General features: G+C 41.5%; 1 protein-coding gene across 1 annotated transcript in view; it reads right to left on the minus strand.

The window, feature by feature from the left end:
- The window catches only part of LOC119172711 (glycine receptor subunit alphaZ1), a 150,646-nt gene that overhangs the window by 16,888 nt on the left and 106,650 nt on the right, over positions 1–27,108 (minus strand). Inside the window, exons 2-5 of the mRNA XM_075892897.1 lie at positions 23,803–23,903; positions 17,290–17,357; positions 9,079–9,302; positions 4,435–4,517 (exon numbers count right to left, since the gene is read on the minus strand). Of these exons, the coding sequence (XP_075749012.1) occupies positions 4,435–4,517; positions 9,079–9,302; positions 17,290–17,357; positions 23,803–23,903 (476 nt within the window). The remainder of the gene's footprint in view (positions 1–4,434; positions 4,518–9,078; positions 9,303–17,289; positions 17,358–23,802; positions 23,904–27,108) is intronic.

Here is a 27,108-nt window from a genome sequence, read left to right on the forward strand (position 1 = left end):
TTTGTTAACGCTACGTGCAAGTTGCGGTGCTCGAAGCAATGGGTTTATTTACGTTGCGCGTAAGGAAGTGTCAAAGATGCTCAATAGCAGCTCTTGCTTTTTGCTTTCAACAAACCCGACATAAAGCACGGAGCTTGATAACACCGCAGTGTTTTTTAGCAGCTGAGTTTTGTTCTTTCAGTCACATTCGGAGACTCAGAGCAGGACAATTGGCTTAAATGATAACGATCATAAGATTTTACTTGAAGGACGCTTGCGCAATATGTCCCTACATCAGCGCTATTACCGATACAAATAAACAGACATATTGATTAATATGTGGGGTTCAACGCTCCAAAACCACCATACGATTATGAGAGATGCTCTAGTGGAGTGCTCCAGAAATTTCGACCACCTGGGATTCTTTAACGTGCACCCAAATCTGAGAACACGGGCCTACAGCATTTTTGTCACAATCGAAATTGCAGCCGCCGCAACCGGGATTCGATCCAGTGACCTGTGCGTCAGCAGCCGATACCTTCGCCAGTAGACCAACGCGGCGGGGCAAATGAAAGAACATGTTCAAGGTACCTCATTTAGTACCTAATTTAGCTTTAGTGAACAATGTACTGGAAACAACCGTTGCGGACGAATTTTGTCAGCATATTACACGACCAAGTGCAGCCGGGCACACGCCTGAATACATTAAGTTTGTTGGGGATATTAAAGCATTGATTACTTTTTTTCTCAGTAGACATTATGATCACCTAGATCAACCGTTTTCATTGCAAGAACTAAATAACGCACTTGCAGCGTGCCGACAGACGACAGCAGCTGGTCCTGATGTGATAGCATATGCAGCATTAAAAAATCTGGGTCCTGTGGCTACATATACTTTGTTGAAGATATTTAATGATGCATAGACAACAGACTGCCTTCCATTCTCCTGGAAAGTTGCAAGAAAGGTCCCAATTTTCAAACACGGCAAAACACCTTTATCCATAGATTCTTTCCGTTCTGTAAGCCTGACTAGCTGTCTTTGTAAACTTATGGAAAAGATGATCAACGCTAGACTTCAGCGGCGGAAGAAATGTACGAATGTGCTTCCAGAAAATATGACAGGCTTTCGTAAACGCCGCTGAACCATGGATGCCATTTTAGACGCTGTATTTTAAGTAGATCATGAGAGGAGCTGTAGAAGAATCGTCGTTGCAGTATTTCTAGATCTAAATCAAGCATTTGACACAACCAGCCACGCTCATGTACTACACGGCTAAATTCAGTTGGGAATAGTTGGAAGAACATTAAGATGGATAGCAGAATTTTTAAGAGACAGAAAAATCATCATTGACACAGCTAACAGTAAAAGTAAAGAGCATAAAGTTAATCAAGGAGTTCCACAGGGTAGCGTATTAAGCCCATTTCCATTTAATTGCATTATGGCTAAATTATTCCATGCCTTACCTACTAGTTTGAAATATTCCCTATTTGCAAATGATCTGCACATTTCGGCATCAGACACGAGCATCCAAAGAGTTCAGCAAAAACTTCGAGATGGGCTGAGAATAATCAATGATTTTTTTAAGAGCAGAGGCATGATTCTTTCTCATGAGAAAACATCCGTACTTCCATTCACAAGGAAATGCCTTAAATTTTAACTTCAGATAGACTCTCAGCGCTTACAGCTTGTGCGGCAGCACAATTCCAAGGGGTATTTTAGACAGACGTCTGTCTTAGGATAAAATCATTATAGGAAAAAGTCAACTCCCTAATAAATATATTACGTTGACTGACCGGAGTGAGATTGGGTAGTTCATGTTCCTATTTATTGCGTGTACATTCAACAATCATTTGACAAATAATAGCTTTCTCTGCCCCTGTTTTACAAAAAATATCACGTAACTTAGAGGAGAGGATTCAAAGATTGTTGGCCAGAAGCCTTCGTATACATCTTGGTGTACCGCGAGAGTCTTCCAGTGCTTTGGTAATTGCGGAGTACCGTCAACCGGCTTTCCATGTTATGAGATTTACGGAAACTTGCCGGCATTATCTTCGGTTGGCAACTCAACACGCTATTCGTCACCTATACCGAGCAACTTTGGAGAAATCAGCTGCAAGAATATAAAAATCTATAGTAGAATTTGGGAGTTTACTGCCTACGCACGAATACTGGCCTCCATGCATGTGCATTCCACCCACCATGGCGACTCTCTACCCCAGACATTACAACTTCGATTCCGGGATTAAATTGTAAGAGTGATATGCCTATAATAGTAATAAAACAATTAACTTTACCACAACATTATACCAATTATGAAGACTATATTCACGTGTACACCGACGGATCATGTCTTAATCAAAGCTCTACATTGGCATTTTTTGTACCTGCATACAAAGCGAGAAAAGCTTTTAAGCTTAGCCATTTCACAACATCCACAACGGCAGAACTTTATGCAATACTCTGTGTTTACGCTTCATATGTTTACAACCAGGTCCACTTCGATGGGTAGTTATCAGTGACTCACAGTTCTCATTAGTTTCTTTAAAAGAAATCAGCTTGGGAAACAAAGCTAGTGAGCTCGCATATGAAATACAGGTGACCTACGTTATAGCAAAAGATTTAAACCACACCATAATGTTCCAGTGGGTGCCAAGTCACTGTGGAATCGCAGGAAACGACACAGCTGCTCACATTTCACATGCAGCACATCAAGAAAATAATATATCACTGATACCTCTATCGACGAGCGATGCACGATGTCTAATAAATAAGCTGAGCATTCAGCTGTCTATAGAAACCTGGTTCGAAAATGGTGCGCAAATTGCTCAGTTATGTAACATTCATCCCGATATAGAATTTAATATTGCGTTAAATGTTAGCTGATCAGTAAAAACAGTCATCCATAGCTTTCGACTCCGTACAGCCTACACGAAGGCCTTCCTGTATAGAATAGAGAAAGCTGGCAGTCCTACCTGCTCAGGTGGAGATGCTCAAGAAGATGTGGAGCACATTCTTCTGCATTTTAAAAATCATGACGTACCTCGAAAGAACCTTTTACTAAAATACAACTTTTTGGATAAGCAACCTCCATCAATTGCAAAAATCTTGGGTCAATGGGCTAAAGGAAAACTACAAGGTACTGCAGCGCGTGCAGTCGTTCACTTTCTGGAGGAATCAGAAATAGCTCAAAAGTACTAAACAAAAAATGTACTTCGGCACTGTTAACCACTATGTTTCAAAACATATTTTCATGTTTCACTACAATATTTTGGGGATAACCTTTGTGAAAACAGTTCAGTACTTAAGCGACAAAGTCACCTTAGACATTTATTGAACTTTCACGTTTTGTGTGCACTTAAATTGGCGTGATCACTTGTGTTTTTATAAACTCTGTGTAGTGTGGACACATTTCTGCGTTGTGTCGACACTCAATATTAAAAAACGTGGACTCATTGCGTAAGCGTTGGGCTATGTACATATGTATACCCTTGTGTTTGCTACAAAATATGAGATGTCGACTTTTGTGCAAGAGGAGTAGCCGGCACCACGCATTGGCACCAACCTCTCCTGATATACATTTAATTAAAAAAATCATTTTATCCAAAATACCACTACCGTCAAATAGAAAAGGGAGTACTCATCTTGGTTTTTAATAATATAGTTAACAGTATGTAACGTTTACTCTACAGCGGCAAGCTTTCAACACTGCGCGCCGTCATTATTATAGGCATTAACACGTTATAGGCCACCAGACAATTCTTTAATGATACTTTAGTTATCATATCTTATCCAATGTCAAAGCCTGATGCGTGATATGATAATGTCAGAAGCGTCCTGTATCTTTTATCTAGCACTCGAGCATTTAAAGCTTGTTAATGTGCAAGACGAGCGTAGAACAGAGTGGTGCCGACTAATTATGAGAAGTTTGTTGTGACTGATAGGTTCAGGAAGCATCAGTCGTATGCTGATAACCAATGAAATTCCAAGGCATCAGCCCTATGCTAATACGCCTTATGCCTCGGAAATCGATCTGTAGGTTCATTGGTCAAACTTTGTTAGCTATCCTGATAGAAGCGACCAGCTCGCAGTTAGCTCCTCCCAAGTGCTTCCTCCTTCAATTTGAGATCTGGGCGAGAAAAAACATTCTCAAAGTCATTTATTATTATCTCGCTAACACCGTAAACCGAGCTATCACATATGTGGCGCTGACGGCCCACATGCCTCATTCGTACTCCCCTACACTCCACCTCCTTCTCTCATCTCTGATCTAGCTTTCACTGCTTCTTTCATCGTTGTCGCAGAAGCAAGCAGTTATCCAGGTCACGTTCAGGAGGAGACCATCAAGGGCGGCTTAATCAAGACAGGCCTTGAAGCATGGGCCTTGGCCAACGCCTGGACACGTGGAGAATGCAGAAACACGTACGAAGGTTATCTAATCTTCAGCATATACTTACACGAGGCCAGCTCAATGCTGCAGACTTGTCGGTCCAGCGGGTAACGCTCCATGTTCATCATGCACGAGAACGTCAGCTTCAGCCTGGAAAGAAAACACGAAATAAGCACATAGTGTCTAGACGAAGCGCGTAGTTATCGGTCCGGCTTTTTTGCCCAATGAAGAATAATCCCTGCAGAACATTCTCGTCAAACAGGCTATGAATACTTGCAGGGCATTAACGTATTCACACAAACACGTACAAAAAGTGGTACTGTAAATTATTGAGAAGATATAGGACACAGAGAACCAAGACACTATACGAATGTAAAGATAACCTCAGATTATGCCTCGTTCGCAGAACTGGGGCACACGCTCAGCCGTTGAAAAAGGAGCAAACGTCGGCGCAAGTTAAATCCCGAAGGAGCTAGCACCCAAGAAGGAGGTAAAAAGGAGAGGGAAGAGGAACACGGGCGCCGTCTTGATACCTTACGGCAATTTCGCTGTCAACGCTGTATAATATCTACAACACAGGACATTCACGACACGTTTCCCCTTAGTGCTGCGTTTAGGGCAGTTCGCTCTATGATCACGGGTCTTCCAGAAACACACATCTGAAAACTTGCACAGAAAAGGGGTGTAGCGAAAGATGCTGTAGCACCACTCCAGTAAAACAAGAAAAAAAAGAAAAAAAGAAGGAGCCGCTGACGCGGTGGTTTTCGTTTTCGTAGAAGGATCGATGCGGAGGGCGAAGCGCCTGGCACCACACGTCGCGTAAATCCTCTGTATATGGGACAGCGTGTGTAGCTGTCTTGGTTTTCATGTTAGCATACAATGTGTATATATTATAGTGCTGAAATCGGGCATAGCAGTGGTTAAGCGACGGTAAGATATTTTTAAAAATAAATAAAAATGACAGGTACTTCCACGATAGCTGACGCGGCCGAAGAGGCGTGTAGCACCCAGCGTAAGCACGGGAATTTTATTCAGCTCTCAAAGCAAAGCATCTCAATGCCGCAAACAGCTAAAGATGCAATATAACAAAGACTTCTAAAGCTGTTGCTTTTCAGGAGGAAGGAGGAAGAGGGGTAAATGTGAAAACACTGCGGATCACAGGAATTGGTTTGCTGCCCCCGATGTTCAAAGCGGAACGCCGTGAGATGATAGTTCTTACATAGGCATAGCGGTTCACTGGCTCATTTCCCAGTGCCTGCAGAGTTGTCCTTTCTGTTTTTACTGCTTTTCAATGATAACTTGAAACTTGTTGATATTTAGGGGGCCAGTCATTCCTGTTTAGAAGAATACATACACTGTGGCTAACCAGTCTCTATACTTTATTATATTGACCAAGGGACAGAATTATTGTGTGCCAAAATAAGCTATTCTTAAGCTGAATAACTGTTGCATAAAAAAGACCCAGTCTTCTTGGAAATCGTGGTGAGTAGTGCTGTCTTTTAGTGAAAATTAGGTAGATAATATTACTATAGTTTGACATAAGGCTATGACTAATGAGTGATTTAAAAAACCATTAAATAACTAAAGTAAGCTTAGTCGAAATAATCTACAACCGAAAAACAATTTAAAAAGTCGCACTATATTAGGTAAACACATTAACAGATGCACATGCCTCCCCCCCCTTTCACCGCGGCACTCCTGCCATTCATCTATGACACATAGCCGTGCCATTGTTCACAGCCTCCATTGCTCCATTGCCATAGTCTACATTGTAACCGTACGTACTTTCTTGCTGCTAATGTGGATACTAAGCACATTCCCAATTAAATTTTATTGTTCCAACTTCACAGTTTGGTGCCCCGAGCATTTATTTTCGAATTCTCGCTCAAATTTTCCAAAAAAAGCTTAATATTCCAAAAGTTCTTCGACCGAAAACTATCGATGGAAGCGGAAACATGCGCCTTTGTGCAAAAATGAATACCTGAACTACGCGAAGTGATTCTTGACGTCACAGAAATTAACAAATTCAATTGAATAGGGCACAAGTAATTTTTTTCTCGGTCAAACAGAAATGGCTATGGGCGTAGCTGATATTGATTATTTTAGACTTCACTGAATAAAAGTTTTGTAACGAGGAAGTTCTCCTAAAAATACTTGGTTTCGCACTTGCCAAAGTGTCATTTAATGTGGCTCCGGCAGAAACCTGTGAAACAAGCGGCAGACGTACCGAACACGCGACCGTAAACGGCTGCCCTCACACGGTAGCTATGTGCTGCTGTTCACTTATTGTAGCTCATTTTATCTACTTTTTTTGTGCAAGCAGATGCCACTAGTCTATAGGGTATCCTATCTAGCCGTATTTCCCAGGGCCTCAGAAATCGGTACCTACTCAGGGAAAAAAATAACGGGTGCACATAAATCTGGATTACATTCCCACTCCTTGCAACGAAACCATAGGTTCAAGCATGCATGCCTTTAGCTGGCATGCCTTCTTTTACATATCCGCTCTGATGCGTTGACTAGAGTACTTCTGGCTCAAGCAAGGAGATAAGAGAATGACCTAAGGCGAGAACACAACGCATCTCTTGACAGCAGCTTGGCACGTTGGTCATACGTTGTAGCGCTGCAGAAGAGTGCGAGTGCTATCCGGATTCTGAGTTCCTTCCGGTTGAATGACGGCAAGAAAGCCTATGGAAGCTTTCACGATCCATAACAGGGCCGATATATGTGCGAGTTCTTCAACTGAAGTACGTGCAAAAAGTACTACACGAAAAGAGAAGTGAGCTCTTATTGAAGAAAATCAAATTCGCAACCACTAAGGTGATGGAACTGTCCCTGTTTTCCGCTGGTTTTTACCAATAGTGGTTGCCCATTTTATTGTGTTTTTTTCGTAAAATTAAATTTTCTCGCCCAGCACCAAAGTTCATTTTCATATTTCATAAAACTTTATTTTTATATCACGTCGTGCAAGAAGGCTCAAAAAATTTGACAGCTTCATTTTCTTTTCATCCTCACAGGAATGCTTTCGAAGAAGCGTGCCGTTTTATAATTCACTTCCGCATGAACATTAGAAACGTTTCACTGGCCCGTTCAAGACCACTTCAGACTTGTTTTAACAAAAAGGTTAGCATTTAGTCAAGAAACACAGTTCTTCAGTTCTTTTTTTTTTTCTAAAGTGGGTGTAACGTGCCTTAGAGTCAAAATTTGCCACGCATCGTCTTATCAAATTTTGCCAAAAAAAACCTGGCTTATTATCAGTGAAAAAGTTAGGAGCATGCAGGCATCACTGCTGCTGTAGTGAGCACTGTAATACTAGACTACTCTAAATGAAAGAGCACACCATGATAGTTGAAAAGTCGACAGTGCAAAAAGCTTTATTGTTCCTTTCTGTTTTGATATAATCAATGAGTTCGTTTTGAGGCTTCTTTGTCGATTTTTTTAAGACCGAAAAAAATTCTAAAGGTCGAAAGGCTGATAAAACTGCCTTACCTTTTATTCAGCGAATATAGAATACAATAACGTAAGAGCACAGAAGCGTTTTAGCAAAAGTAATAGGCGTGTTATGTATACCTTCAAATAACTGCGCACTTTAACACCTTACGACAAAGTTAAAAGACAAATATTTGATAGGGGCTTTGCTTAAGCTTCGTGCCCTTAATTTGTTATTAAAACTGATATTTTGGAGATGTACTTAAGCTTTCTATAGGTAACAGCGCACGTTTGACCTAGAGCAGTAAGCTTATAAAAATATGGGGCAAATTAAAGTTGAAGTATTTAGTGAGAAAAGCTCTGAACGCCTCTTAAATATAACGCGTGCGGCATCGGCAACCTGCGTAGGTGCTGTCGACATGAGTATGCAAAGAATCACCTCGTGATGACTTCACCATGATGTCGCATATGCCAATATTTTGTCACATCATCAGGCCATCAGTATGGGCACGTTAACTTACGGAGATCGAGAGCGCTCTAGCCAGCGGAGTGCACTCCGGTAAGCTTGACCGTTAGCAAACGACTTCCGGTTCATGATAACGGCGCGCGCCCTACGCGCTCCAACCCTGAGACGATGCACAAGGGCCTGAACGAGAGCTTGCGCCAGCTGCAACTTCCGGAAGAAGGACGTGTTTCCGAGTGCCTTCTCAGATGAAGTACAAACTCTTTTCCCACACGTACCTATGTAGAAGCAACGTAACATTCGCCGTGTAAGAATTTTATGCCCCTAACATCATTCAAATATGCAATTTAGGTGAGGCCTTGAACACGTGATTACATTAACAAGTAATTTTTGAGAATCCCAACCTGTTCTACGAGATTTATGCACCCCTATTGTCACGAAAAATCACTAATCTTTTTCATTTTTCGTTTACAAAAGTCGAACAAAAAGGTAACCATTGTGGCTGAACAGGTCATACAACGAGATGGAGAACATTCAGAGTACACAGCACTGTGTGCAAAAAGGTGACACAACGCCTGTGGCACTGTAACACTATGTTAACGTTCAGACGACAATGAAATTCATTTTTATCTCGATAAACGCTTGAGCTGCTAGTTCAGTGTTAATCATGTTTTTCCTTGTAAGTTCTCCTCACCTACTTGTTTTACGTGCTCAGTTACTAAAATTGATATGACAAACGAAGTGCGCAAATTCTGCGGGTGCCGTGTGGCTCCCCTGTAAGATAACAATCTACTACACAGAGTTTGCGAACAGCTTTACCTCAACATGTAGAGTATGTCACCGCTGGGGTAAATCCTCAAGAGAACGTTGGGAACAGTGACGAACTGGAACTCCCCATGCTTGGCATTCGGAAAGTAGACGTCCGGTTTCCACACCTTCTTGAGGAGGTTCGGGTCGTTCAAGTCTAGAGAACGGGTTAAGTTGGCGTTCTTCATACGCAAGTCCGTCCACGTCTGACGTAGGTAGAGGTCTACGTCATAGTCCTGCATGCAAGCGCAGCAGTGAGTAAAGCCGTAACGATATTTCTAGTGCAATGCAGTTCAATTTATATACAATTATACACAATACGTTGCACTGAGGCTACCAACGAGTGTTTTACAGTCGGACTTCAATGGCACCGTCATTAGTTAGTAAAAAGCTTTTATAAAAACTGAAAAGCAGCAAGAGAAATAAAACTCAGTTCGATGCATGTAAGGAAATGAAGCAGTATTCTCAATGTACCGATATGGCAATAAATTAAAAAATATAGATGTGTACGACTGGCTGCGCAAGAAGCAATACAATATCCCATGTTTATATTCTCCGCGATTTCAAGAGCTCATGCTTAAGGTAAGTTCAGACAGCGGTCATAACGTGCGCAGGGCTCACAAATGGCGTAACATCCGTGGTGTGCGTTACGATATGACCGTAAACAGGACTAGTCGTTCACACCAGCCGTTGCGCACGTTGCGATTTTTTGACAGAAGTCAATCAGAACGCGCGTCGACCAGCTTCGTCTCGGATAATTTCAACATGGCGCCAGTAAACAGAAGACTGATCTTTGATGAGCTACAAAGGCACAATGAACTACTAACGTTGTTTCATAGTTATCACAAAAGGAGGCGACGAAGTCCGAAGGTATGGACAGGGCGAGTGTTCTTAGACAGGGAACTTGACGTTGACTTTCACAATCTGTTTACCAAGTTCAAAGCAAAGAATGCTGTCATGTTTCACAACTCCGTGCGGATGATGGCACAGCAGTTTGACTTTTTTGAAAATATGGTGCGACCGAATATTGACGTGCAAAGAACCCATCTGCCACCCTGCTTGTCACCATCGGAACGCTTGTCACCATCGGAACGCTTGGCACATTAACGCCATCGCACTACAGTGTTCTATTGTAGGCACACGTTGGAAACAACTAAACACTCCCAAGCATGCACGGTCTCCACTGCGGCGGGCGTTGCTTCTATACGGGCAGGCCGGAACTTACATCAGCTGAAAAGGCTAACCGAAAGCATGATACTGATTGGCCTCGTCGTAACTGACGCAGCCGTACCCGACGCAAAAGGAGCGGGCCTTCCAACAAATACGTTCGCGCACGTCACGACCGTTGTGCTCTTAACGAGCGATACGACTGCAGTCTGAAAGAAGTAGTTGCGTTTCTTGCGCGTATGCTTGCGCTTCTTGTGGAGAATCGCCACGTTATGCGCCTAGTTTGAGCGTACCTTTACTCTTGTCATTGCTTGACAAGATGTGCTTCATATACCCGAAATGCGTTGACATGAACGCCAACACACACTAGCGGAACTACTTCGAGTTTGTTCACTCGCTCAACTCTCTAGAGCTATGATCGCAGGCTCGTGAATCGACTAACTACGGTTGTTTGAATTCTTTTCTCTTCTTTCTTCTTCTTCTGTATATCTGTTCCTCTATGACACAGTGTTCTTCAAGTGTTTATAAACGTGAGAATCGCTGTGCTCGTATGCGATGACAACTTAATGAGAAGGAAATAGTGAACAGACACAACACGTTGCAAAAATACAAATTTTCGTGCTTTTTTTTAATCCAACATGCCAAGTTTGCACACGTATTTATTCCTTAAACTAGAAACAAAAATAGGAGACGTTTTTATTTCTCAATAAACTTGAAATAGAAGATTGCAATGTAGTTAGCTATAGTCACAAAGAAAAAAAGAAATGTTATTATGCGGATGCTTCAGAGAATTCGAACATTGCAATGCATTTATGTGCTAATTTCGAAAGCTTTATATATAACTCATAAGATTCATGTAGCTTGCCTAAATAATGCCGCCAGAGTATTATTCTAACACACCCAGTCGCTTACTGGGGTCCTAAAAGGCCCCTAAACCACTCCAAGTTCAAAGGCGGGACAGTATTTTTCTTCTCGCTAACACTACCCTTTCAAATGTGCTGTCTCCTTTTCGCCACTTATTGTTTCATAGAACACGTGGAATCTCAGCACTAGACCTCGAGCGAGTTAGGTGTTCGCGTTTTCCGACTACACACTGCAATCTCTGTCTGTGCAGTCACAAACGCAGAAAACAAAGTGAAATCCTTTGCTCCGCACGATAGCCTTCCAATAAAACCACCAGGCCTGCGCAGAACGCGCAGGACAGACACAGCGAAAGCTGGGAGAGCGGTCTTTCCGAGCCTTTCTTTAGCGCTGTTTGGGCAGCTGCTGAAAGCATACTTGCAGTTTACCCACTATACGATGTAAATCAATGCGTAGTAGGCAGGCATTCACTATGCCATCCTTCGTCATTCTTCGGAGAAGCGTGGTACCCGCTGCCTGCTTGCAAAGAACTTCGTGCATTTTTTGTGTGCGGTATAGCTGACGACGATGAAGAATTACGCCAGAAGCTTTCGCAATCCACAAAATCCCCCACAGTGGGAATACGCAACAGCCAATACGTGAACAAGATCAATCTTTTGAAAGGGTTGGAGCATACGGCGACCCACTGGTTATATGACACCTGGTCGTTACTTTCCTATTCTAAAACTCTTCGTTACTCACATTACCGCGATTCCTTTCCCAACATCAAGATGCCCTATGGCCAATTTGCAAAGGATTTTCAAGAACCGCTGTGTCTTAGTGGTTGAATACTAGGATAGCATACGGAGGATCCATGTACGAATCTGATTGTGTGCTTAATGTTAATAATTTAAGGGTTCTTTTGTTTTGTTTTTTGTGATACTAGGTACACATTCCGGTGGCCACGGTGGACAATTACAGCGCGTACGTGATCGCGTTGTGATCTCATAACAGCTTTCGCTGCAGCACGGAAGAGCGTGCATGCGACTGCATGCTAAAGCAGAGTACAAAACAGTTCACTGCAGATATTTCTCGTATATTGAAAAATCAACACGCATTTCATTTTGATATCACGTGAGTGAATTGCTGACGTCATGAGTAATGTCGCGAGAGCGGGAATGGCAGGGAGAAAACAAAATGCTAACTTTTCACACATCCGAAGGCTGTTTAGGGGCTCTTTGGGAACATTGCTAGGGTAGGCCTATGCCTACAGTGTGTTTTGAGACTTCTTTAGGAGCAGTTTCGTCAGAACTACTGTATTGTCACACACGATCTTCTCTGTGTTTAATGTTGCCGGCCTAATACACGAGTTGACAATGCCTTGCGTAATCCGTGCCAGCATGTTTGAGAACATTCTAGAGTGATTTAGGCTCATCTGTTGGGTTTGAGCGTGCAAACACATACAGGTGGGTTTATTCTGGAACGAACTTTGAGCTGCATTTGAGCCTGAATTCGACCTTTATTACTGGTAGCCGTGTTCGTTCAAGAACAAACTGAGCTGATGATGTTTGTACACCAAAACAATTCATAATGCTACAACACATTCTGGCACAGATTACGCAAAGCAATGTGTAAGCGTAAGCTAAGCCGGCCACAGCAAACACAGAGACGAGCGCACGTGGCAATAGACAGTTATAGCTTAGCGTTAGCGTGATAGCGTAGGTTAAAGGAATGGCGTTACCGTGCAGCAAACGTTCGTTGTGGGCAGCGTCTTATAGTTTAGCGGGATAGCGTTTACGTGGTTTACGTGCCCCAACTGAGATGGTGGCGCCACCTATTAGATGGTCAATAAGTTAATCAGTGAAAATGAAAAGAAAACGAGAATGTTTGCCTATGCCACCACGCGAAACAATGTTAGAAGTTTGTTTTAGCGATAATAAAGTTAAATAAATAAGAACCACGCACCAAACGCAAAAACATCTATGTTGCCGATTAGTTTACATCAATCTTGTAGTTAGGCCTCGACGCGTTCAAAATGGGAAGCTATCTCAAAAACTACGCCAACCTATCTGTAATACTCGGTCATCGAAGCTAACTGAAGGCAAGCGAAGCCACTTTGAACAGTCGTTTGCTGCGAACAAGATGAATCTTTCAACAACTATGCCAAAATCACTTCGGAGCGGGCGTCCGAGAGTGCCGCCATGTTTACGTACACTACATACACCTACGCTACCACGATAACGTGAAATCTGAAAAACACCGCGCGTACGGGAAGCGGTACGGGTGACGTACGTATCTGCGCATGCGCCCTTCGATCCGGCATCACGGTACACCCGGTAACGCGTTAAGCCCGGTATACTATTACTCTCTAATATCTACAGCGTTATGGTTTCCTGCGTTTTATTCATTGGCGTCTCTTCTTGTCACGGAGTTATAATCATACTTGTGCCTCGACTGTTGACATTATGGCTATTTTTTTAGCAAATAAGAGTTGCGAAGTGGGCTTGTTTTGTAAGTCCTGAGCGATTGGCTGCGTCCTTGTGTCAACAGAAAGACATAAGAATTAAGACAACACACATAGCGCCACCAGAAACAATGTTTGTTTTTTTGAGACCTGTACAAGCCTATAAGCGTACCCGTACCGCAAAAACTAATAAAGGCCACTTAGCGACAGCGAGAGACATGTGCGAGGAAATCACCTATCTGACAGCAGCGTTACAGGTGATAATCAGATGATAGCAGAATGTCAGCATTTTCGCAGGATCCTTTACTCTTTTTACGACAGTAATACAGATGGCTTACTCGCGCACATATCACTAAGAGCATCTATGTGCTCAGGTTTCCGACAGCTACACGACCAAGTGTCGAGAGGGAAGAAATCGCCAGGTGGCTGATTCATCGTCTTGTTTTCGTACTCTCTTAACCACACGTTTACACACTTACTCGTCTGTCAAATATAGTATTTCACACGGGACAGTAGTACACGGTAGGTGACGAATGCTTTGTAATTTATTATTGTTTTTTTTATCTTTATTGCCACAATCTGCTCTTTATATTTTACAAGAATTCGTTTTCGCAGAGCAGGTATCTAACTTGTGGGGCATAGAGAAAACCATCGTTATATAGTTTTTTCCCGTATGGCCAATTTCTTAATGTTATGAGACAATGTTTGGCTGTGTTCTTGTGCTAAGGAGTAGTGAGTTGTCGAGGTCATGATCGTACAATAATGCACGAAGTTTCTTGAGATCGTTTTCTGCTACCCACAGATAAGTACGTGATAAGGATAACCAGCTTCTTTTGGACATTATATTTATTGCGCGAAAGCATGACCCATGAGATGTGACCTGGACTTCTTCATGACGTTACTGTGGCACATAGCAATAATACCTATCTTGGTCAATTTTGAGTGATTAGACTGAAAAAGAGGTGGCGCCTTGTTGGTGTGAGATGCGTAACACCAGATGCGTACACCATATGCGTAACACCAGCATAGGTGGTTGTCCGAATAGATTAGCATAAGGCCCAGAAATTTAATGCACCCGTAAATTGACCATTGAACCCGGACTTCCTGGAGGTTGATACTGTAAACTATAAGCTATCGCAAAACACATTCAGCCCTTCACGATTCTGATTCACGAAGCACTCAGACTGTCAGTCAAAAAATCACAAAACCATGCACATATTACTGAAAAAATTTTCGTATGATTTATTCAAGCAAGTAATTTTTGTCAATACCTTTAAAAACTGTCAAAATAGTTAACAGTAGTCCGCATATAAAAATAATCTTGTGCTTAGGTTTGGCTTACTCCCACAAAAAGTCAGCCTTCTGTTTTTTTGACTTGCTTCTATATTGGGGCGAATGTAACAAAAAACTGATTTCGGGATACTGAGAGTTGAAGGGGTTAAACAATTTTATTTCCCGTATTGTTTGAACTGAACAATTTATTTATAACAAGTTGCCTTATAATCATCAAACGAAAAAGCTTTTTGATTCTCCCATTGCTTATTAGGGTTTCTTCGCTCATTCTGAAATATTCGACTCTCTAATGATCCAATAATGTCAATCGCGGTACATCACACTTTAACCATTTGACAGTGTTGCACCTCAACGATATGCCAAATGACATCGAGAACGTTTACTCGGACCATGTAGGGTCTTCTAATAGTTAGAATGATTTCAAAGGTGGCAGGTGTGAGGGGTCCCATTTCCTAGAACACAATATATTGAGTTCTATAAAAGTGCACGGTTCCTCTGCATTTTGCGCTAACACAGTCACTCGCAATGGTGGTTTGTAGAAGCTCGACATCAATCAAAACGTAGACATTCTCTTTACAGACATTTTGTCCTTCTGATCACGCATAGTGAGGACAAAACTTACTTGCTGAAATGCTCGCATGAGTGTTACCTGTCTTGTTTCTGTTAGTAACTGAAGGTTGTTGACTTCCAGTTATACTGAAAATTTTTAACAGTTTCCTTGCTTTGTCTTTTTCCCCATCGGAAAGGAATCAACAAGGGTGCAAACTGAACCCAAAATAAATGCACAGGACAACGCAATTCTGCGCGTCTCACAATACGAGGTAAGTGGACTTCGTAAATGCAATCATGTGCTTCTTTTTTTAAAGTGTAACATGCAATTTTAAGTAGCCGGAATTTTCAGAAAAACATGCCAAGCTTGGAGATGCTACCATAATATATTAAAAAATCACTTGAGACACAATGCTCAATTGCGCACCGTATGAGAAAAATGGGCATGGCTTCTCGTCAAATATTCTCGAAAACCTGGTCTCTTTAGCTCAATCAATGCTAGGGCACTGAACATTGTTAAGAATCGCTTTACTATTTCTAAGAAGCAAAACCGCAATTTTCAGTTTTTACATTAAATTTTACCACACCTTGTACCCTTAAACACAGTTTTAAATCATGCTATCCGATAACAATATACGAATATGGATGACGAACAGTAGCGCAACATTGCGGCCAAATTAATAATTATTACATTGAACACAAAATATTGAAAGGGTTTTTACTACATACACATAGATATTATAGTTTTTTTTTCTTATTTTTCTCCTTGTCTTACTGCCTTGAAGAAGATAGGATGGCAGGAGTAATGACTCGTTATGGTATGTGAACTTGCGACTGCAGAAGCGAATAATATAACGGCGCACTTATTTATTTATTGCCAACGACTCTGTGTTACGCATTACCAGAGTCCTTCAATTTGAAGGACTCTGGTAATGCATTGAAGGACTCTGGCATTACGCATTCAAATTCCAGAATGCCGTGGTAATGCTGTTATTCTTGTTTTTTTTTTGAAAGTGAAGGTCAAGCTTGGTAAAACAAAACATGGCCAAGAAGGCGGCGAAATTCGGTGACCAGCTTATGTCTGCGGATGCAAAGACGACTGTGATTTAAACGGCCACATAAATCAATCGCTCAACGTGAACAAAAATATTTTGTTATATATCAATGAAGTGGACTCAAGAGGAAATCTATTGTCAGTTACTGAATACTCATGATAGTGTCGTATTGAGTTATAGACAAATAATGAGTATAATGACTGAGTTTTGTGACGACAAGCATTACAAGGCGATCATTATGCGACGTGCTTTGCAGGCCAAATGAGCATAGGTTGCGAACTTGCAATGGAGTGGACTTCACTGTTTTTGTATTAGTGTGCTTTTGAAGAAGGTGAGAAATGCTGTAACGTGCACTGACAGCTTTGTCACTGACAGCACAGCATCTTCAAGATGATGATGTAGCCCCGTAGGCTCAGATTTGGGTGCACGTTAAAGAACCCTAGGTGGTGTAAAGTTCCGCAGCCCACCACTACAGCGCGGCTCTCATAATCATAAAGTTCAAATGGTGGTTTCGGAACGTTAAACCATACAACTGTTCAACCGCTAAACCATGGCCAAATATCATACAATCTCATATCAATCAATCTACAAGATGACATCTTTGTTCAATCACTGTCATAATAGTACTAGGCAGTTGCTCCTTTTGCACTGAATATTTTAATTTGAATGCTGCAACATGTATTAGAGCTTCTTGCATGAGCAGAACTATATTTGCTTTCTGAAAGTGCGCTTGGTGAAGATTTTTTTATTAATATTACCACACAACTAATGAACAGGTAAAATTTTTCTTGCTTGACAGAGATCACTTTCATCATTGTCAGTGCAAGTCTTCAAGGCAATAGATCTGGTACTCACCATTGTTGCTGGATTTACAGCGCCAAAGCTCCTTAGGTAAATCTCGCACTTTACAACTGTGGGGACGTCTGCAAAACAAACAAGATAGGAAGGTTAAGCAAGCATAACATAGGTCACACTGGCAAGTCATCGAGGAAAAAATGACATGTATGTTACAATTACTACTTACTTGCAAACAAAAAAGTATATACGTTGAAACTTGCAGTGATGTTTAGCGAGTTCATAAAAAATTACTGACTCTTCTGGTGAGCATATGCAGCGCAAAAAGAGAATCCCTATAGGAGCCACAACAAGATGTGTGCTCTTTTATTTCTACAGGATATAAGCCGTTAGCTATTAAGAAGTGCTTTTCCAAGTAGTTGTTGAACAGCTTGATAAGAAAATGTCAGGCCTGCATTGCAGTCACATTGAAAGCTGGACGAACGGCCTTTGTAGAGCACGTTGCAGACGTCCGTGTGGTAACTTAAGACAAGTTGGCACCCACAACGCCATAAATCACCAAGCTTTAGGTTAGCCGGGAAAGCCCTACTGTCATTATTAGTTATCCCGCGTTAAAGCGAGATATTCACTATATACCTGTAACGCATGATGTGCACCTTGATTGTGCTGTGGCTGATGACGCTGATGGATTATGGCTAAGCATTTTGTAACGGGTTGGAAGCATTCAACAACCCACTCGTAACGCCATTCGCAATGTGTGACGCCTGATTTTTATTTTACTTTTTCCCCAAGTAAAATAAAACCTAAGTAATAAAACATTTCCCCAAGTAAATAAATACATACGGTTAAGTGATTTCTTCTCCGACATTTTACATATATAAAGTTTTTTTGTATTTTTTGTGGCAAAATATCAAGCACTGGCGTGGCACACAGAGGGCTCGGAATTGAATCGATTTCTATTTTGGATATCTTTTTTTCTACTCTGTGTGGGAGCGATGACCAATACCGGCAGCAGCGCCCTGCTACGGCACTGTTTTTGGGATCTAATTATTTATTTAGCGGTAAAAATAGAGGCCCACGGTGAACCTGCGGCGTAGTCACAGCGATATCTGCAGGGAAGGCTTCACAAGCACCTGTCGTAAGCTGTTTTTTCGCGCTCTAGGCAAATAGTGGGCACAGAAAGATGTTTACTCAGCATGCATCTATCAAAATGCCCTCAAGTGTGCTTTGTGGCACGAAAAACATGCTGCTACCATTGTGCAATACGATGCTATCAACCCCTCTTTAGATCCAAATCGGTGCTTTAGTAGCAACAACAATGCCACTGCGGCCACGGCCACGACCATAAACGCCGGTGTATGTAAGGACTAATAAACAACATGAGAAAAAGAATAAATGAAATAAAAATGCCAGACCTGCGCGAAACATGCAGCACAGTCACAGTAAAAGCTGGAAGAGAGGTCATTACTGAGCACCCTTGTGGCAACCATATATTTACTACAAGTACACTTCTTTTCGCTCCCACTACGCCATAAATCGTTATAATCATATTCATGTTGTTAAGCGTGGAAGCTAAGTAAATTTGACAGCTCGTAACTGAAAATACGAACAGCACCACCTAGTAGCAGTTAGAGTTACAACTACGGAAGTAAGAAAGAAGGACACGAAAGAGCGTTCTTTTATGCCCCCCCCCCTTTTTTTTTTGCTTTCGCTGTAACTGCTAGTATTTTGCGCTCTGTTCGGGTATTTTCAATCTTTTTGAGCAGTGAAGAAACCACTACGTTACTTTTTGTTATTCTATTTAACATACTTTGTGCACATATGTAACGCCCTTCGTGCGCCTTATTGCTGTGGTGGCTGAATTCGATGAAGAATTATAGCTGAGCCCGGTTGAAAGCTCTGTGTGAAGCCTTAGCTGCTTGATTCGCATTGTGTGGCACGTGGCCATTATTTGTTTCTCCTAGAGTGCTACATTACCGAAGTTAGCATGATATTTTGGCAATTAATACAAGTTCGCTTGCGGGATACCCACTTTTTTATAGTTAGGAAGCGTCCTTTCTGTTATTATTTGTCAGTCTTCAGAGAAGCTACAAACCATAAAGGCATTATGTTGACGATGTGACTTAGGACGATGAATGGTTATGGCTGAGCCCTATGTAATAAATTGGAAGCACTCAACGATCCACAAGCTCCGTATTTTTCACTGTGTGACACCCGGTTTTATATTAATCTTCTAAAATGGTCTATTACACATTTAGAGGAATTTCTTCTCCGACATAAAGCTTGAAAAGAGTCTGCTTGCAAGGAGTTTCATGCAACGGCATGCCTCTGTGATAGAATACTGGTGGTGGTGGTGGTGAAAAACCTTTATTAGGACACTGTACAAGTGAGGGATAAGAGCGGCCTCAAGCGCCGACCCAGAGTCCCTTTACGGAGTCCCTGTTGCTTCCGCGACGACAAGCGCAATGGCCACGAAGGCTGTTTGGCCCTCCAAAGCCGAGCAGCCCAGCCAGGCAACCTCGAACTCACATTTGTAAGGAATGAACGGTTCGTAATTGTAGAATAATGAGCTTCCACGCAGATGGCACAGATTGTAATGACATCTTATTCAGGACATTTCTATTTGTCATTTTTCTGTTATTTCAAGATGTAGTGGTCACGGACACCTGTGACGCAAAATCTTGCAAAATGTTGGCCAATGTTAAAGTTACTGAAAGATAATATGCTTGAGTGACGTTAGACGGGCCAAATATACACTTCATTAATTGATATGTGGGGTTTAACGTCCCAAAACCACCATTTCATTATGAGAGACGCCGTACTGAAGAGCTTCGAGAATTTCGACCATCTGGATTTCTTTAACGTTCACCCTAATCTAGGCACACTGGCCTACAACATTTCCGCCCCATCAGAAATGCAGTCGCCGCAGCCGGGACTCAATCCTGCGAACTGCGGGTCAGCAGCCGAGTACCTCAGCCACTAGGCCACCGTGGCGGAGTCGTTAGAATTTTACATAAGTCGTCGTGCGAAATCAAGCACATCAGGCCACTTCTAAGTTGCATCTTCGTAACCGTTATTCATATAAAATCCTCTAGGCAGTGGCAAATTACATGAAGACCAAGCCAGCCGCTGTGCCAACAAGCGCTTTAAAAAATGCGCCCTATTAATTAGGCACGGTTTTCTTTCGCACCTGCCACCCCACAATGTTTAGCGCAGCTGTGAGCCGCTGATCGGAAATGAGTGCGTGATGAAAAGAGGCGCTTTAGTTGAAGAGGTGCGGAAAGCAGATTACATTAGGAAGAGAGGTAATTACTGCATTTTATCCAGTTCGTATGACTTTACAAGAGTCAAAACGATTTTTTATGCCACGGCTTTGTGCAACATGTTCGTAGATGCTGCGCGGTAGTTGCAGGCCCACCTTGGGTCAACAGAGATATTTGGATTAGGTGTCTAAAGCAGTAAAAGTTCAAAATTCGGTGTTCTTTCTCTCTTCTTCTGTTTTACTAAAGTTATGCGTTTCACTGAATCACCACGTTTGGCTTCTAGGTATTACTATATTTTGGAGTTATAATGAGGTTGTATATTCTCGCGAACTGAACAAAGGGAAAAATTATTTTTTTCTAAATAACACAATACACAGAGAAATTCGAATGCGTATTTTTGTAATCGGAGATGAAGTTCGGAGGACATAGAAAACCGTGCAAGCAATACGAAGAAAAGTGCTGGCACATCTTCAAAAATATTCATGCACAGGAATACGCGCACTGCACTGCATTAATGAAATTGCGCATTGAGTTTCGTTGAAGTGTTTGTCTATGGTTGTAAAATGCCCGCAACTAATTTTGCAAAAAAAAAGCAGAGACAGAGAGAAATTTACGGAATGGAATTTCAAGTCATTTTCACATTCGTGTTCCTAAGCGATGATCTTCAAGTCATTACCACCCAGCACTTGTAGTGATTCAGTATGTTAGCCATGTGGTGGATTTGTAGCGCTAATGACACCCCACTTAAGTGCTGAGTAAATGCCTATCTTCACTTACTTGTTCCTGTCGCTACATTTGACTGTTTGTCATGTCTTGCGGTTTATTTTTTACCAATTTTTTAGATTCGTATATCAGTGCTAACTTGGTATGCATGTTTCTAAAGCGCTATAGAGCAAATGTCGATGATTTTGTGAGGTTTGCGCTGCATCATAAAGGAAAAAAAGGAATAATAGGTTGAGATAACGAAAATTTTAGCACAAAATTGTTTTATGCCAAGGCTCACCAACACTTCAATGACGCACTTTAGTCACAGCAGTGACGTCGAAAAACTTCGTCAGATCAGAGGACAAAGAATAAAGTTCCGTAAAGGGGAGTCGAACCTGCGTCCTCTGGGCCCATCGTAACAGACGGCATGCACGATATCCACTACGCCAAGGTAACATATTTGAATCCTTAAAAAATACACCTTTTATATCTGCCACAGTCTTCTAAGCATATTTGGTAAAGCGCAGTAGTGCAACATGACTGTGTCATCCGTGATTAGTTCCTTCAACATGTCGTTTTTAAGCGTCCGTGGCATTTTTCATGTTTCTAACAGGAGTATGTGCAATTTTGTGAACGCCAAACCTACCCCCGGGTTGCAATCCTAGCCCAAGCGTCGAGGAATTTTTCCAAACCAAAACATTCCCAGAATGTTCGCGGAGTGAACGATGGTGAGTGGGGCGAAGCGTCTAATTTTCGCATAAGCATCGATTATTGTTGTTATAAACAGTTGAGCAATCATGCAATAGTCAACCTGACAGCATAAATATTTAGGGCAACGTTGTGCTTTCATTTCAAAATATTTATTTTTAAGTGTAGTTCTAGTTCAAATAGTTTTCTTCCTCAATTTTTTAAGCGCAGTTATGCCGTGTGCTAGCGCATTCATCATATAGTGTGATTGTTTTCACAAAGTAAATTTCTTGGTACCGCTTAAGCTTTTCTTTTTGACGTATTTTGCAGCATTTATCTTGAAGGCGAGTCTGCTGGGATGTTGGATGGTCAAGATTTAGTGCTTCAATGGCCCACAGCCACCATACTTCATATTCTGTAGCGAAAAAAAAATGTTTCTTTTACTCCTATTGGTCACTTTTTTAGACAACTGCATGATATTTTTTATCATAATATTTGCAATAAAATGTTCAAATGAGCAGACAAAAAGTTACGTTTTGCAGCTCTTGGGCTTCAGCAAACTTTCGCAGACATGAGATGATTTAGGCTGTATATATTTCGTAAACGTTCACAAAAATAAGAAGTTCTTTGCATAACCTCATTTAGGTAATCTGAGTAGTAATTTGAAGTTTATATCCAAAAAAAATCCCCAGACATCGTTTTTCTCGTTGTCCGTAGACCACTCCAGGACAAAGCAATGAGCTCCAGAGAAGAAAAATCTAACACCAACATAAACTGTATGCGAGCTTTCAGAGCTGCTCCTAATAGCTGAAAAAAAAATTACACATTACACAATTATCTAAGCTTAAAAAACATCTCAGAAAGGGCGTCTTGAAAGCTTTATTTAGACTCACGTCCGCTTCAAAGTGAATTGCAAGCTTTGTTTTTCTTAGAGTAACCCGTTTAGGGTCAATGCAGTAACACTGACTCACTAAAGAAACCCGCGGTAATGAATAAATGTACAGACCGTTTTAAAAAAAAGAAGAAATGAAGTCTGGGCTACTCCGTGTTTGTCTTTGCGGCCTTAGCCGGACAATGGCAGCCCGCTTATCACTGCAGATCAGGCAATTTAGTGCACTAAAGTATCTTAATGCTATAGCGCTGCACAGTTTGAGCATAAAGAAAAGTGGTAACATGAAAGAGGGTAACACAGCCGAAAGAATGAGCTGCCTGTGTTGTCTTTTTTCGTGTTGCCTATTTTCTTCTTGATCAAACTGGGCTACGTTACAGAAATAAGTTACAGCTTGTCGTATGAAAGTTGCAAGGGTCTTGAGAAGCTCATAACTATAATCCTGAGAATCTTTTCCGTTGTTGGGGTGTATTATTGTTTGAACGAACTATTTAACCTCGATGTAATAATTTGCTCCTATATGGTTGCCATATACTTTTGTTATGATTTCTTCGAAAATGACATGCCAACGGGAATGTTATAAATGCTTGGTAATTCACCAATAAAAGTAGTGATTTTTATTGCGCACATTTCTCTGAAGAATCCACGTGTAATGCGAGTAAGCTAATCAAAGAAAATTAATTGATGTTCTGGAGACAGGGAAAGTACGGTTGCTATTTTATATGAAACATATTCATCGACGCCAACTCTTGGTGGTACAGTAAACAGCTGCATAGCTTTCTTTTTTATTCACAAGAACACAATACAACCCAAGTAATGCATCGTACTTCTATAGATTTCAATCTTCTCGAGACATTTTTTAGTCTGTTTACACTAACAACTAAGCTTGTTATCAAATAAAGAAAACGCAATAGTTTTTGTATTACTAGCAAATAATGGAGTAACTAATATGAGTTGAAAAATAGTACCACGAAGTGGGGTTTGTCTTTAGAATGACATAAAAACGCGCAATACAGGAAGTTGGCTCACTTAAATGATGACCAGGGGTGATACGTCGGTCGTAGCTCCATAAGATGTTGTCCAATATTTGAAGATCGACATCGTCGAAGAGTCCTGGTGCTGGATAGCCTCTGAAAAAAAAATCAAACAACATCGTGTTCCCTCAGCTCTTTCTTTCGCTTCAATACTTCTTCATACCTAACATTTTAGACATTCTTAAGCACATTTTAATGAACGAAAGATACCACATTTGATGCTTAGAAGACGTAGGTTCATGTGAACTAGTATGCAGACGCAGTGATACATTTGGCGAGGAGACATTTGGCAAGCCACATATATGAGCATGAACAGCTGTAGTTCTCAAGTTATGAGGAGATGAAACGGAATACCTTGAAAGTTCAAAACATGGTCAACATGTGTAGAAACACTCGAAGTACCGCTCCAAAAGAAATTCCTAAAGAAGTATCGTATGTTTGAAGCCGTCATTATGTTTAAAGTGTCGTAAATTCAAACGGGCAGTATTACAACAAAATATTGGAGTTTCAAGTGATCAGAAATTATTGAACGGCGTGAGGGATGCGTTTGCTGTAAAAACTTACTGTCTTGTAGAATACAAGGACACTTATTAAGACGTTGACTAGCCGTAACTACTGTTCAGTATTTTTTTATATCTGCCAGGCACCATTCTATATCATAAATGGTTGAGAAAACGTACAGTGGCTCCACTAAAAATGGTAGCTGGATGACCACTTTCTATCACGATGAACTAAAATCACTCACTTTTTCATGCGACTGATGAGCTCCAAGGACGAGAATTTAAAAAAAGTGTAAAAGCATAGCCTCGTGTGCACGCGCCTAGTGTCACCCGTTACCCTTCGCTAAGCATCGTGCAGCACTGTAGACTGCGTCATGGCCGATCTTTTTTCACTGCCTCTGAACCCTTAAGGTCATTGCGAAACACCTGTAGATGTGGCCCACCACTTTATACGGCAGGCCATCTAACGGTTGTAGCATAATCTGATGACCACTGTATCATCACCAATAATTGTAAGCAAATGCAACTATAAAAGCTATACAAAAAGCCCTACAAATATACGCATTCGTATAAATGCCGGCAGTAATTAATGCAGACCGGTATGAATGCACGTGTCATGTCCCTGACACGCGGGCACCCTAAAGTTATTTAGACGTGGGGACATCATCAGGAAAGGTATTCGCGTGTAGTGACACTCGATAAAGGAGAAACTCCTTTCTGAAAAAAAAATCTTTTTTTGGAAAAGCCGATCCCGCTTTCATAGCTATCAGGGAACAAAAATGGGATGAAATCATTTTATGTGGCTATTTCCATGAAAGCAGGGATTACAGTATTTCAGCACGAGTAATCTGTCAAATTCACGTGCATAAATGGGGTGGTGGCTCGTGTTATAATACACTTTTTTATAACTTATGGTCCACTTAACCAACTCAAGCCATAAAATGATCTCGATACATAGAAAAGTTTCAGTCACCTTCACTAACTTTAAAGTGTAAGGTCCTAAAAAAATATATTCCAGATCCTCGTCAGGTTGCGAGACATGGCTGTAAAACATTGATATGACCACTGATCGCAGGTTGTTACGAATAAACCGCGCGGATATGTACAAACGCAAGCGAACGCCAATAGCGGAAACTGGATGTATAATTCAGCTAGGTTCACAGATAGACCTCTGAGCGTCTTATTGAGCGTCTTATTGAAGTATAATTCAGCTAGGTTCACAGATAGACCTCTGAGCGTCTTACATTCTTTCACACGAACACTGGAATAAAACATTTTGCCACTGGTACAAATACGGTACCTAAAGGGAGAAGCAAGAGACATGCAAGGCGGTTGTTGATGTTATACTAAAGTACATGCCATCTTTATATATTTTGAGTATTCCAGCATTGTGCGGCGCTCTCTTTCTTCGTTACGCTTGCGAACATATAGACAGTCCCATACAAGAAGACACGAGCTAACGGTTTCCGCTTTTTGTGTCATTGAAATCACTAAACTGGCCCGTCTGCTAGCAAAGATGACAAGCCCACTAACTGTATGAGGGCGCTCCTGTCTGCGCAGCAAACAAACAGAGAAGAATCAGCAGGTTCTCATGTTTCTGTGTGCTACACGGTCCCGCGTCACACGCGTTGTCGCAATTCACAATGACATGGGAGTGATACGGCTAAACGTCTACACGCAGAGAAACTAAAATAGGGATCAGGAAACCTAAAGAACCTACTCTATTCTCATTTTTATTTAGTTGTTTGCTTTCGTTTGTTTGCGTATGCGCTAAGGTTTGCAATTCACCGTCTGCCGTTGTAGTTCCATAAAAGTTTTTTTTTTTCTAGCGTAGTTAGCAAAAATGAAAGCCCCGTCTAGTAAAGGGGTCCCACACCTCCAAGCCCCCCTGCTCCCATGAGCTGGTTGCTTGTTTGCTGTGGCACCTCTTCCAAGAAAATGGCACAGTGGCGTCTCTGCGCCTCTTTGGAAGCCATGCGCATGCACGCGCGCGTGCGTTCTACAGTCAACGGCCTTCGACTTTGAAAATCGAAATTGATCTCAGGAAAAACAACCGCAAGAAAGCGAAAATTTCTAGCGAAATAGACGTAGCAGCAAAGAAAACGCCTGAAAAATGTGAGCTGTACTCCAAAGGGAGGAGTGGTGGTAAGCCTTGAAGGTCTCTGCTGAAGGAGGGCGCGGCGTGTCTATGGAGCAACCGTATTCATGCCCGCCCGAAACCCAATACATCAAGGAGCATGACAACGTTAGCCTGGAAAAGCATATTGAGAAATAGAAAACAGGGAGTGGAGGTAAGGGTGTGTTTCCAAGAAGTAATGGTTTGTTTTCTCTGGCGGACACGTGGTTTACAGCACTGAGGTTGAAAATGTCTTGAAGGGCGTCCGCTCTAAGAAAAGTAGTTTTTATAAGGATTTGTTGGGATATCCGAACAATGCTAGTTCGCTTCTTTCATATCCAACGAATTCCTGCTTGTAAAAAGTGTGCAGTAACGCACAATATAAAAAAAACAGTCTCCAATATTGCACCAACCAATATTGCAATCCAGCCAATATTGCATACGGATAATCTTAGACTTCCTTCACTGTCTAAAGGTCCCCAAAAACATCTCTCATAGCTTTTTTTTCTTTCAAGTGAACGTACTCCATCGATTACAATACATAGTCAGGATTAGCAATACCAAACGTGGGCGCGCTATGAGCCGTGCACACGGTTACCCCTCAAATTAAAAAAAGGAGGACTTTTTGTGAACTCCGAACCAAAAACATTTCACCAAACAGACTATGATACGTCTTCTAGCATTT

This window comes from Rhipicephalus microplus, chromosome 4 (assembly GCF_043290135.1).
Source record: "Rhipicephalus microplus isolate Deutch F79 chromosome 4, USDA_Rmic, whole genome shotgun sequence".
Taxonomy (NCBI): Eukaryota; Metazoa; Arthropoda; class Arachnida; order Ixodida; family Ixodidae; genus Rhipicephalus; species Rhipicephalus microplus.